This window comes from Ambystoma mexicanum, chromosome 12 (genome assembly GCF_040938575.1).
Source record: "Ambystoma mexicanum isolate Mex_15411 chromosome 12, UKY_AmexF1_1, whole genome shotgun sequence".
Taxonomy (NCBI): Eukaryota; Metazoa; Chordata; class Amphibia; order Caudata; family Ambystomatidae; genus Ambystoma; species Ambystoma mexicanum.
This window is the reverse complement of record NC_090936.1, coordinates 535,468,375-535,482,236: the sequence shown is the minus strand read 5'-3', so window position 1 is coordinate 535,482,236 and position 13,862 is coordinate 535,468,375. Positions and strand designations below refer to the sequence as shown.

At 48.3% G+C, this 13,862-nt stretch overlaps 1 protein-coding gene across 4 annotated transcripts in view; it reads left to right on the top strand.

Moving 5' to 3' along the window:
• PNLDC1 (PARN like ribonuclease domain containing exonuclease 1) overlaps nucleotides 1-13,862 on the top strand; it is a 1,498,562-nt gene that overhangs the window by 235,742 nt on the left and 1,248,958 nt on the right. For all 4 annotated transcript variants that reach the window (XR_011281806.1, XM_069628834.1, XM_069628833.1 and 1 more), the window contains exon 5: nucleotides 3,511-3,668. Coding sequence is in view for 3 of the 4 variants with exons in the window: in XM_069628834.1 (XP_069484935.1) it covers nucleotides 3,511-3,668 (158 nt within the window). In the remaining variant the exon portion in view is untranslated. The remainder of the gene's footprint in view (nucleotides 1-3,510; nucleotides 3,669-13,862) is intronic.

The window sequence follows — 13,862 nt, the reverse complement described above, 5'->3', positions numbered from 1 at the left end:
CCCTTCCCGTGGTTCAAATGTAGCACAGTTCTTACAAAAGAGAGGTCCTGGGACTCCCAAGACAGCGTTCTCCGGTTATTTGACTCTAAGGGTTCCGTTCCGCAAGACTTTAACATAGCACTCATGTTGGTTTCATCTGTTCAAAGTTCAAATGAAAACATAGGGTCAGTTTGACCCACCTTCAGGTTTGCTTCACCAATTGTTTCACAGTTCTTTACAGCTTGTTCACCATTCAGGGTCTCCTGGGCTAGACGCACTTGTCAGACCACGTGGTCCACCCATCACAGGTCACTTAACCAGTAACCCTATACTTTTCTTTGGCTCGATTCTTGATGTTTGCAACTTTCACAATAGGAGACTTTTTGGTCTAGGCGCAGTTGTCGGACCGCATGGTCCAATCATCACAGGTTGCGCCACCAGAAGTATCCCCAAAGCTGTTGTGCCCCTCATAGGCTCTTCTGCCTTGGGCTTTCACTTTCCACACTTGTATGCCTTGTAACACTCTTTATACCAGTTCTTCGCTTGTCATATATGTGTGATTCTTTCTCACGTTTGCAGTTATAATTGACAGCCTTTCTTATCTTTGCACTTGTAATACTCAAAACAACTCTTCACTCCTTCGCATGCCTTTTAGTTCTGTTCACACTGCGTTTTACTGGCAGTGTATCGTGGGTATGTTTATTTGACTTATGGTGAATCAACACTATCGTAGTTTACTCAAAAAGCAGCTTTCTTTCAGTTCGGTATTCAATTGATGTAGCATTTATTTGTGCTCACTCAAATGGCAACTTTCTTTGAGTTTGGTATTTAATTGATGTAACATTTACTTGTGCTCATGGACCGTTAGTCATTTGCAGTCCCTTTAGAGTGCTCCAGTCTCCCCAGTGTCTTCTGACACTAACCTGTTCTTCGCAGCTCCTTCCGGCGGCTCTCCTCGAACGGGAAACGGACCGCCCGTTCACGTCGCCACACACATACAGGCCTCTCTGCTCTGCTGCACATGTGGTCCGCGTGTTCTCCGGTCCGGGCGGCTTCCACAGCTCCAGCTGCACCCGGGCTTCGGCATGGGTTACTTGTCTCGTTCCTTTGCTGTATGGCAGCGTCTGCTGCCTGCCTTCTAATGAGTGCTCTCGGTCCTGAATAGTCCCTCTTGCAGGTCTCCCTGGATTGTTGCTGGCGTCTCAACTTCCTGGTTTTGTTCCAAAAGGGTAGATTTCTTCCTCACTCTCTCTGTGTATGATTTTGGGCTCCACCTTTTATACTATTTTCCATTATCAATAGGCTGTAGGTAAAGGGGGTTACTCAATTGCTTGACCTTGTATAAGCCTGTTGGTGTGACATGCCTGACCTTCAGTAGTAGATGCCACCAGGCCCCTCTTCTTCGTCCCAGTACTAGAGTGGTTTTTGCAATCGGAAGTGTGCACTACTCATAACTGCCTCTTCCTCTTCTCAGTATTTGGTGGGAAACTACAGGGAAAAATGGGATAATATTGACAATATCCCGTGAAGACTGAGGGAGGGAGGGTAGATCAGTGTTAGTAATGGGGGATTCCATGTCTCGCCTTCTGGCACTTTCTCCCCAATTCCCAAGGACCCTCCACCCAGATGGTCCTCCCTCGCTTGTCCACCCCCAGGGTTGGGATCCAAAAGCAATAGTCCTTCCCTGGCCACCTGAACAGAAGATCACTGGGGAGTAAATGTTAGAGTACCTTCAGGTTTCTCAGTCAGTAGGGCTCACCGGCTGGATGTTTCAGGGGTCTGTTTCCTCAGAGGCATTGCTCCAGATAAGATTTTGAGGTGGGAGTATTTTACTCCTCATTTCTAAACTTTGAGATTGGGGGGCCCAAAAAAAAAGAAAATGCATATAACCATGATATCCAACCGACAAATGCAGAAAGCTAACTGTATGGAAATGATACTCATGTGTCGGCAGTCCACATTGTGACAGAAAAGCAGGTTTCTGTCACAGTTAATAGAAGTTAATAGATAAAGCACAGGTAGCATCCTCTCACCAATGGAACAGATGTGCAGCAACACTCTGACCTTCCTTTGCATGCACAGAATCTCATGGTCAAATGTTTGCTGGACAGTTAGCCTTACATCCTTCAGAAGTCTGTACATAATCAGCATGTTTTCAAGATCCATAGTGCAAAGACAACATGAATAGGTCCAAAGTTGGAAAGTTCTCCTTGGCAGATGGAAAAAACAACTGATGTAAATATACAATTTAAATATGGTTTTGTAAAGACATTTGTCAATTATGTAATATTTATTGAAAGCGCTTACTGAATACATTTATTTAAGCTAGTGTTTTCATTTGCTTAGTTATGTAAAAGAGTAGTGAAGGCTTGTAATGAAATAGACCGACACAAAGGCAGCAGAAACTCCTATGTTGTCTGATCAGAAAGGGTTTGTTGATACTTATCGAGGAAAGAGGCTTCTTGGAATTTCCATGGAGATACTTCACATCAATAGATTGCACAGAGTGCGTTTGAATGAGACGTGCACTGTCATTGTGATGAGGGTTGTAAGCATCTAATTGCAACTTGAGGGGCGGGTGATCTGTTTTGCAATTGAGCTTTAGGCAATGGATCAACTGATACAATTATCACAAGATGGTGGGTTCCGACCCATGGATTTTGCATGTGTAAATGTCAGCAAATCGAAGGTAAAATTAATTGGAATTTCTTTTCATATCGAAAGATATATGCTCAAAAATACATGCCCTAGCCATTGTGCCAATATAATTCCTGAGAGAACTGCCCCTTTGAGTCAAAACTGCAGTAGAGCCATAAGGTCATTGTTGGACCAAGAAAATGTATTTTAAAGGAACTGAAACGCATTTGAAGAACAAACTTTCTAAGTTAAGCAAGACTGGTGAGGGGGTCAGGAGTACCCTTTTGTCTTTGTGTAGAAAATCAAGGAACTTGTTTGAACTGCAGGAGCTGACCAAGGCCTGAAAACCCAAAAGGAGAATTTGAGACATTTGTGAGGGGGTCGCGCACCAACCCGCACAAGCCAAGAAAGCCGGGAAGTATGAACACCTTTTTTGGCTAAATTCTGTTTTCCTCCTTGTTAGTGGTAGGGTCAGTAAGTAGGATAGAATAGCTTTGGACAGAGGACAATCTTTTATTTCTTTAAGACGTCCCAAAGGGCACCCTTTTTATTATTTTTTAGAATAGGTAACCATCGTAGAAATGAAGATAGATCGCGTTTTCTTTAGTTTAAATAAAGTTGACACACTTTGAAACATGTCTTCTTGTCAATCTCCTATGTCTGACATACCACAGAGGCCATGAGCAAAATTGAGTCTCTGTGCCCATTCTGTGTTTGAGCGATGAGTTAACATCTGGGAAATCATAAGGGTCTGGGGGTGGGAGAGGAGTTCAAATTAATTTCCATTTTGATGTATGCTTTTCCCCTGAAATCTACAGCATGCTGGCTGAAAGAAAGAATGTGGTATAACTGGGGGAAGGAAAATCCTAGAAATGTTGCATTTTATCTCCTCAGGGTTGTCTACATTCTGCAAGCAGGACTGCAACCGCTTTGTTGCCCACTCATTCAACTTCTACCTCTTTCCAACCACCTTTGCACGCATGGATTCTGAGTTCAGCATCCAGATGTCCAGCGCTGTTTTCCTTTCAGGGTTTGGATTTGATTTTAACAAGGTAGGTTTCTTGTGAATGTGGAGTTGGTGTAGAAAGCAGATTGATCAAGAGGAAGTAACATGGAGGTAATGGAAATGTAATACTCCTTGCCCCTGCACGGACTGAGAATGCTGTGTGATTGAGGTTAGCAAGCCTATGGTGCCTTTTACCCTCTTGCCCTCATCGTTTCCCTCTATCTTATTGGTTAAATGAATAAAGATTAAACGGAGTTTCTACAAGAGTAAACCTGAGTTTATGGCTTTAAGTGGGCATGCTAATCACAGTTTAAATTGCCCAAGCATGCTAATTTGACTGCAGGCAATTTGTCTTAAGATTTGTATTTAGAAGACCCCATAACTATCAGAGCAGCAGATAAAGATGGAGCCTCTGTCTTAATTGACTTAGATTTTTACAATGCTGAAAATAATTGCAGTTTTAACAATATTAGCACATCTTTAAAGGTTGAACAGAAGTTTATCATCGAGATTCAAGCTAACATTATGTGCACTTTTAAACGTTCAAAATGTTCAGAAGGGTTGGAATAATGCAAACCGGAGCAGTTTTTCCCAGCACAATATCCCATAATTTGCAGTGTTTTCATTCTACCAAAAGCAAGTTAATTACATAAAACATCCAGGTCATCCCAAAGTAGCGGTTGTGCCGTTTTCATTTGCAATCATTTGGCAAAAGATATTCTTTATCAAAGGCTGCAAGGCGATTCACAGCGCCTTTTGATCCTGAATACTTCACTGCACATCAGACACATTACACTTTTTACAGATAAAAAAGGGAATTTACTTGTCTCATAATGTTATCACACTTCACAGCTGATGTGAGAAGTTTACATCCTTTGATTCCTCATAAGGAAACGGTTGAATGGTTGCTCCTCCAAGCTGATTGGATTTGATCTCAATAAATTGTTATTAATGTTATTAGAATTGTTTTCAGAATATGTTCTAAGCACAATTTTATGTTAAAATATCTGGAACATTTATTAGTGCCACCTTAGCACCCTGTGTGCTTATTGCGTTATGCATTTGGTTTGGGCATGAGAACATCTTAGAGCACCATCTCAGCACTTCAATGGACCAGCATTGGTGTGCTAACACTACATTTTCAGGATATGGCAGCATTCACAAAGGCAACTAATAGGTTGTTTGTGTGTTTTTTTAACAACTTTATTTATTTCGGTTACAGCATAACAAGCAGGTTATCCACAATGGAACAACTCATCATTAGCGACCTACATGAAATGTGTTCACTCCCTCCCCACGGCGGTCCCCATCGTGATCTCCCCTATGTCCTCGATGCTATGGTGGTCTGGGGATCTGTCAGGGCTCCGGGGCCCTAAAAAGTTCATTACCAGGCGTGGTTGAAAAGTCAACGATGGGAATTTGCTATGGTAGTCCAACACTGGAGCCCAGCAATCGGTGAAGTGATGGAGGGCCCCCTCTTTCGCTGCTGTGACTTTCTCAGCCACTAGTATTTCCCAGACTTTTATCCACCAGAGGGGCAGTATGGGACCCTCTTGCATTTCCCACTTGCGAGCCACTGATCTTGGCTGCTAATAGTAGCTGCGTTAGCAGTTTAGCCGAGCGTCCTGTTTTAGGCTAGCAGTATGGGCTCGGTACACCTAGGAGAATCACTTCTGGGTCCATCAGCAGTCTGTGTTGGGTAATGTCCTCAATAATTTGTATGATCCCATTCCAGAAGGCCTGCACCTTTGGGCAACCCCACCACATGTGGAAGAAGACCCCCGTTCCCCCACAGCGTCTCCAGCAGCTCGGGTCAATAGACGCGTTAAAATGATGTAGGCGGACCGGGGAGAGGTACCAGCGATGGAGGAGTTTGAGGGCGCATTCTTTGTTTGTAACGCATCTGGAGTTTGAGTTGATCCTCGTTCATTTCTCCACTCCACCCATGTCTGGGCCTCAATGGGGTGTCCCAGGTCCGCCTCCCATCAAGCCATGTACGGGGGCCTGACCTCCAATATATCCTCCTGGAGGAGGCGATGCAGCTTAGTGATCCGCCCTCGGTGTGTGTCTTCCTCCAATGCATGTTCAAGGGGGTGCGGGGTGCGGGTTGCCCCCTGACGAACCGCTGGTTGGGAGATCCAGTGGCATAGTTGAGCATATTTGAACCTCTCCCTCTCCGTTACCTGAATGCAGTCTTTGCATTCCTCGAAGCTGAGCGGAGTGTTGCCCTCGTAGAGTTGCGAAAGGGAGCGGAGACCTCCTGCGGTCCATCGGCTGAAGTTTGATGCCTCCATCCCTGGGGAGAAGTCCGGATTCCAGATGACCGAGGAGAGCGGGCCCAAGCCCTTGGGCAGCTTCTTCCTTCGCCGAGCCCATGCCTGTAGAGTTGCTTTGGTAGTTGCTAGCGGAGGGCCCCTGGGGTGTGCAGTAGGGAGTGTAGCTGCGACTGACAATTGGCTTGCTCGATCCGGCCCATTTCGGGGGGGGGGGTTCCTGTTCCGCCCAGGCGGAGGCGCTTGCCAGTTGGGCTGCCAAGAAGTAGACCCAGCCGCCCCATTTAGCTGCTCCCGTCATGACTTTCATTGGTATTCTAGCCCTGCTAACCTTCCAAACACATTTGGCAAGCTCCTTTTGTAGTTGCTCCAGGGCTTGTTTCGGAGGGGGAACTGGGAGAGCGGAGCACAGGTACAGCAATCTGGGGAGGAAGTTAATTTTGTAGCTGTTGAGGTGAGGTCGGGTGGGGGGTTCTCCTTAAAGTAGTTCTTGATCGCTTTGGATATAGCGTCTTGGACCACCATATCATGTAATATCGGCTCATATAAGGCCCATCGGCGTCTTTCAGGGGGGGTCCTTGCGGTGAAGAGGATCGGGGAGTGGTCAGACAGAACCCTTGTGCCAATTTCGACTTTGTCCGTGAACTGCAGGAGCTGCGGGCTAGCTAGGATCAGGTCGATTCGGGATGAGGAGCGGTGGACATGGGAGAAGAATGAATAATCTGCTGTGTCTGGATGGAGGACCCTCCAGGTGTCCTCCACCCCAGGGTTCTGCACAGGTGGAAGAGGCTCAGAGCAATCTTGAAGTCCCTGGGAGATGGAGCGCTTGTTCTGTCCAGCAGGGGGTTGGGGACCCCATTGAAATTCCCGCCCTGGACCAGCTGGCCCTGGAGAAAGGGAAGGAGAGAAGACTCTAGTTCTGTGAAGGCGGCCTCCTGACCGTCGTTTGGCGCGTTGAATGCAATCGGCGTTTGGAGTTGGCCATAAAGGTCCCCTTTAACCGCCAAAAATCTGCCATCTGGGCTCCACAGGGTCCCTTTCTCCTTAAAGGGGGTGCCTTTTGCCAGCAGGATCACTGTGGCTCCTTTTTTGCTGGTTCCTGAGGCTAGGTATTGGGTCGGGAATGCCTGGCAATGTAGCCTAGGGAAGTCTTCCGCTAGAAGATGTTTCCTGGAGGAACGCTACCGAAGCTTGTAGGTCTTGGGAGTGGCAGAGGGTGGACTTGCGTTTTAAGGGGCCCCATACATTGAAAGAGCGTAGCTTGGTATGTTGGGGGGGGGGGGGGGGTCCGCTGGTCGCCTTCCGTGGTTAGGTGGGCGGGGTTAATCGGCAGCTGGCAGGAGTCTTCCAGTGGAGGGTAGTAGATGCGGGTCAGCTGTAACCGGGTTTTAACATTAACCTTGTGCAAGAGTGACTGACCATCCACTCGGCTGGGGCATTGCATGGGACGCCTGGGTGCCGAGAGTATAGCTTCCGGCATGGAGAATCGGCAGTTAGTTATTATTGTGCGGGGGGGGGAGCTTCCCTCCTTGAGGGACTTTCCTCCAGTGACTGTGCTGTGACCTTGGTGTTGAGCTGCGTGGTTTTTCTGTCGGGGAGGTAGTCGGGTCTTCTTCAGGGGTCGAGGGCTCACCCCCCCATGATGCCACAGGCTTCCTCGAGAGCATGGCTCACCCTTGCCTGACCTTCAAATGTGAACTGGAGCCATCAATATTTGATCTTCCGATCATGCAAGAAAGCAGTCAGTGGTCGTAGGGCTCACTGATGTCGGACAGTTGAGGCGGCTAGGTCTTGATAAAGTTGTATAGTGGCCCCCTGGTATGTAAGGTCCCCCTGTGAGCGGCTGGCCACCATAATTTCTTGTTTCGTGGTGAAAGTGGACTGTGGTGATCATGTCGGGGGTAGCTGTCATCGGGGTGCTCCTTCGACCTCAGTCTGTGGGTGCGATCCAGGAGGAGAAGTGATTTATCACAGTCTGGGAGGAGGGTTTGGAAGAGATCTCCGATGTAGGCAGGGAGGGCTTGGTCCTAGGTGGTGTTTCTATTTTCCAAGTCTTCCTGTTTGCGGTGAATGCTCTCGGTATTGTCCTCCAGAGATTGGAGTTTCCGTTGCAGTTCCGCGATCTGGGCTAAGTGTTCCATGACTTGGTCTTCTGTGTCCCCAACCCTGTGTTCCACCTCTTCCATGCGACCGTCAAGGCCCTCTATCTTAGTCGTGACCTCTGACATACAGTTGCGGAACTCCGTCTTGATATCCGCTAGGAGGGCCTGGATATCATCCTTTGTGGCCCAGGGCCCATGGGATCTCGTGGGCGATGGGGGTCGAGCCAAAGGGGGGTCTGATTGTTCGGCGCCTGAGTAGCTGTCCGATCAAGTGAGTGTCACTCTGAGGTTTTTGCTGAGGGCGGCTCTCCGTGTTATGGGGCAGAAGCAGAGTGGGCCTCCCACTTCCCGCAGCTGGGTGCACTGGTCTCGGTGAGGTGGTATGTTGGGGGCCCCCTACTGAGTTAGTGGGTGGCACCTCGTCCAGGTGAGTAAGCAGTTTGGTTCCCTCTGCAGTGGTTGGATTTTCGGTCCGGCCACTTGCCGCTTGAACGTTATGTCCATGGTGGGGGGAGTGAGGGGACCAGGCTGTTTTGTGGGCTAGGCTGGATCAGGCTGGGATGATGGGCTAGGGCCTGGGGCCTCATTTCAGCCGGTGGAGTGGAGTGTAGTGGAGGGAGAGAGCTCCCCAAGTTTTTATCAAATCCGCAGGGACCCTGGTGAAGGTGGTCTCAGGTGGGGGAGATGGGGGGGGGGGGGGGGTGCGGTTAGGGCCGCCACCCCAGGCGGGAGCTCCTCACTACAGGGTCACTTCAGGCTCCTCCTGGTGGCTGCTGGGGGCGCGCAGGTTAGGAGAAGGTGCAGCCTTGGTTGGTGTTGGGCTTGCAGTGGTGGGCGGGTCCCCCGCGGCGCAACAGGGCTCCGGAGACCACCAGGTAGCAGCCTCAGTCGTGGTCAGGGCGGAGAGTCAGTGGAAGCCCACGCCGCCGGGACACCGGAGCGCGGGCCCCCCCCCCCGCAGCCCCGATGTTTCTCCTGGTCACGGGCCGGCCCCTCCGCACACCCTGAGAGTGGGTTGGTAGGCCGGGCTAGCTGCGACTTCCCAGGGGCAGTTGCGGCTGGATAGTTGGTGTTGGTGGAGTGATAGGGCCAGCGGCCCGGTAAGCTGGTTAAGAGGGAGGGCAGTGGTCCGTCCCCAGCTGCAGTCAAGTCTGCGGTAGCGGGGGGGGCTAGTGGAGGTCCCCCTAAGGCCACCCATGCCCCGGTGGCAGCAGGACAGAGACTCTCCCTGTCTCTGTAAGACACCCACGCGGGCACCCCCCGGGCGCAGGGTCCCTGCAGCCCTACGGGGCTCCTCCTCATCGCGGGTGGTCCTCATCACGCTCGCATTCTCTGGCTCCAGGGTGTTGGGCCTGGCCGGGGAAGGGGGGCTGCGGCCGCCCTCTGAGTTGTCGCGGCCGGGGATCTGGGGATTACCTCTGCTGTGGTCCAGGTCGGCGGGCCAGGATGGGCCGGAGGGTCAGTGTAGGCAGAGAGACGTCTCTGAGGCGGTCTTTGGCTACCAGGCCCTGCGTCTTCACAGCCACCATTTTGTGCACCTGGTCTGAGTCCAAGGAAGGGCCTCAGCGGTCGGGCGAACAGGGGCTTCCCTGCTCCGATTCTCACCCAGAGTCGGGCTGTAGGCTACCGCTGATGATCAAGCTGTCTCCATGCCGGGAGTTGGGCTACAGGATGGGCATTTTGTGGCGGGAAGCCGGGCGTCCCACGGAGCTCTTAGTGAGGCGTCCGCATCATCGGAGCCTCAAGCAGAGACCCCCCCCCGCCCCCAATACGTTGTTTTAATTTTTTGAACCATAGTGATGCGTGTATTCAGTTAACATTGATAGGAACACCCGTTGTACCATTTTTAGATGTAGACCTGTGTATTATGTGGCGGGGAGGAGTGAGGAGTCGAACAAAGATACGGCATTATCACTATCTATTTTATTAACTAATCAGCAAAAAGGGTCCATCTTTCCCGATCTCTACAGGGTTACCCCTACCTAGTCCAAGATAACTTGGGTGCCTGTCGTCTGGTTGAGCGTCTAAAGAAAGTCTCCTTCCAAAACCTACTCGAACCATACCACTAACTTACAAAATAGTTCAGCATTTATAGAAAACAAAATATCAGAAGAATGGCTCCCTTCTCCTGGTAGACTGGTTCTGTCTTTTTCAATCTTTTGCTTCAGATTCTCATTCAACAAAGGGCTCCGGGACAGGACAAGGACTCCCTTCTGACTCTATCCATTAATTCTCAAACGTTTCTTTAATTCCCCCAACAGAGTTTTACAGACTTGTTCCCCAATTCCACTGTTTCTTCTTGACCTTGTCCCACACTAAAGTTTGTCTCTAAACAGCTCTGGTTTCTGTTCTTCTCTGCGATGCTGTTAATGTAATCAATGACAATGGAGAGTACACAGAAGGCACTGTTGGTTAATTTCACTGTCACCACTGTGACAAGGAAGATCACTCTTGACTTTTTCCGCCTTGCAAACTACTAATGTAATAAGGGAGGTGAAAAGATATGCGGCGGAGGCGAAACGAAGGGGAACCAGGTAAGTTTATTTATCGAAGGGGCCCGCCGTGCCCATACACTCCTTCACGGCTCCAACGGTCTCTGGGGTCACGCGAACCAAGCTCCGTAGTGTAACAGGGAGAATGGTTCGCGTGCCCCGCATTCCGAACATGGCCGTCTCTACAGGAGGCTACTTCTGTGTTTTCTCTTTGTGTCACCACTGTGACTAGGGATATTACTCCCGGATGTTTCCTCTTTGGCTTCTCTTTGTGTCACCACTATGACAAGGGAGATTACTCAGAAATGTTTCTTCTGTATGGGTGTTATTGGAGTCACCACTCCTGTACATCTCTTGGCTCTCAAAGGGGTCACCACTGTGACGAGGGAGTGTAACCTTGATGCGGTTATATCCTAGTCCCCTCCCAGGTGTCCCGATATGCCTGTTACATTCTGTCTTGAGGGTCAGCGTCACTGGGTCGTCCTGTGGGGTCCAGACCGCTTATCTCCACCACTGGCCTTGCACAGCTCAGTCAACGTCTACTTCCTGGTGGTATGCCTTCCTGGTTGTATGCCTCTTCCTTTGAGGCCTTGGCAGTATCAGCGTCGTTTATGGACCAGCCGGTCCACCCTTCAAGGGTTACACCACTGTGTGGAGCTCTTCTTCTTTGGTCTGGGTTGGCAGCTTGCCTCCCCGTTACTTGTTTGGTCTGGATGGGTCACTCTCCACCCCAACCGTGATTTCTACTGGCTCTCGCGTTTCGCTTCGCTGCTGCTCCGCATTCTAATCTCTTGGGTTCTTTCTACTTCGAAGGTTAGTCCTTTCTCTCTCGTTTGTCTTTGTGGATGCTGCCAACCAACAAGCATTCTTTAGAGTTTTCATTCTTCCTCTGCTCAGTACTATTGTGTGTGTGTGTGTGTGTGTGTGTGTGTGTGTGTGTGTTAGGATATCCTCTGGCTTCTGCAGATGTGTATGCTTCCCCACTGTCTGCCCCTGTAAGGTTGGGGTGCTTCACGCTCCTTTGCCCTGGTGCTATCAAGGTGGGCCAACTCTCACTGGTGAATGCAGAGCTAGGCACAAGGTTGCATGGCATCCTGGGCTTGCTCACACTGTCCTTGTTGAGTCCTGGGGGCCCAGCCTACTTCTTGTTTTTTCATCAGCATGTTTGCAATGTCTCCCAGAAGCAGCAGCTTTTATCTTGGGAGCCGTAGACTGGCCTCTGCAGATGCTGTGCCCGTCCTCTGCTAGTCATCTCCTTCTGTAGGTGCCTGTGTGTTGCTGGTCTCCGTTACTCTGACTGATGAAGCCCTGGCCCATTGGTAGCTGGCGTCCCCTCGTGTGACCTAAGTCCACTTTGAGGGCAGTTGTCTGCCTCCTGACATATCTCCTGTTCCTGGGCCTGATGCTCGGTCGGGGCACTGGGAGAGAATGTCTGCATTGGTTTGAGGACAATCTGGTTGTGGTAAAGCTGAAAATGAAAAAGGCAGTAAAGTTAGCAACCACCGAAGAATGTGCTGATTTGTGTCCTTGTTGGCCCTCCAGCCTTGTCATATGGGAATGATTTGGGAATAAGGTGAAGTGGCATCGGCTTTGGTCAGCGCAGTCAATCAACCATGCATTTAACAATGGTCACTCTTTTCCTATTGTCGGGTAATGAAGTTCATGGGGTAGTCATTTCTGGCTGATGTAGGTATTGGTGTGTAGGTCCCAGTCTGTTTACTGAGACTGGACATATCCCAGACCCACCCCTGAGGCATCAGTCTGTATGTGAAATCGGAGCATCTTGGAACAAGTTCATTCGGGAATCAGGCTTTTAAGACTTTTAATGCTGTTGTGGCAGCATCTTTGTTTTGGGTGGAGTACTTGCAAGAAGCTAGAGGAAAAACTCCCAGACTCTGCGCCATATGTGAAAGTTGCTTTATTTTAGTGTTTAGTCTGAAACTGACGCTTTCTTCATGATTACACGTGTTTCGCCTCAGCTGAGCCTTTCTCAAATCAGGGCTAATACTACACACACCTAATTATAAATCCAAAATGACAGTTTCTTAAAATAATTTGCAAATTATAACATGAATGAATAGTACCCAGCACAATGGTAGCCAAAAAGCAGTACAAATGATTTCATTAGACGGAGAATGCGGGTTGGTGAAGGGGAGGATTAAGAGGGATGGAGAAAACAAAGATAACACCAGAGAGGAAGCATAGCACAATGTCCAAATACACAGATTGAGAAAATAAAAAATAATAAATTGAGAAGGAAGACAATAAATAAATAATATTGCGTTAGTCCAATTGTAAATCCATTGGTTTTTTATATTGCACCATATATAGTATAATGGCCAAAATGAGTGCCAAACATTCCCCAAACTATGGGTTGCTTACCAGCAATGCTTTATGCAAAATATCTGCGTGATGAGTATCATCAAAATAGGTGGTTAAATCACAATGTTCCAATCTCTGTGAAAAAATATATATTGCAAATATCTGTGCTTAATACCAAATTTCTTTTTCAATAGTTAGTATATCCACTGTGCACATAGATTTTTATAAACTGCTTTTTTAAAAAACCATACCCAATATCTCATTCATCAACTATTTAGAGTTATATCTCATAAACACTCATTTCATTGTCTATAGCTTAAGTGCTCCATGTCCTGCATCAAATATTAGAATGATGTCTCAAATACACTGGGTGATCCAAATCGTACTTTAGAGCCTCTGTTATCCGGAAAAATCTGCGGGTTACGATCGTTCATTCATTATGCCACAAATAATAATCCTGATCATGAGTCAGTGTAACATACAAATTTAGTATTCATCATGTGAACTAATAATCCTTCCATTCTGCACAGAGTAAGACAATGCGTGCTTACCTTGCAACTTCGGTCCCGCGCGTCGGCTGAAACGGAATTCCCGTAAGCCGTCGCCATTTTGGGACATAAATGTACTGTATCCATGGCAATGTTGTGTATACATTGCCATGGTAAAGGTGCTCGCTACACGTCCCAAGTGCTTACCCGCTGGCGCCATCTTGGGAGAGCGCTGCGTATCATATTTGTTAATGTAATTCGTATTGGTCTACAATTGTATTTGCTTTTAACACACGTGATAATTCATGTTACGAACATCAAATGAGATTAGAAAATATATAGCTATGGTAATCTCATTAAAGGCAGAAAAAAATGTTTTTAAGACTTCTGTCGCGTCGCATACGCGTGGTTCCCTTTAATATTTTTCGATTTGGTATGAGATCACGTAATAGTTAATGTTATTAACATCAATTATCGGTAGGATATGAATATACCCTAAGATGCAAAAACTATTTTGGGGCTTGAAATGCAGCGTCTCATACGCGTACATGCACCTTATTGTA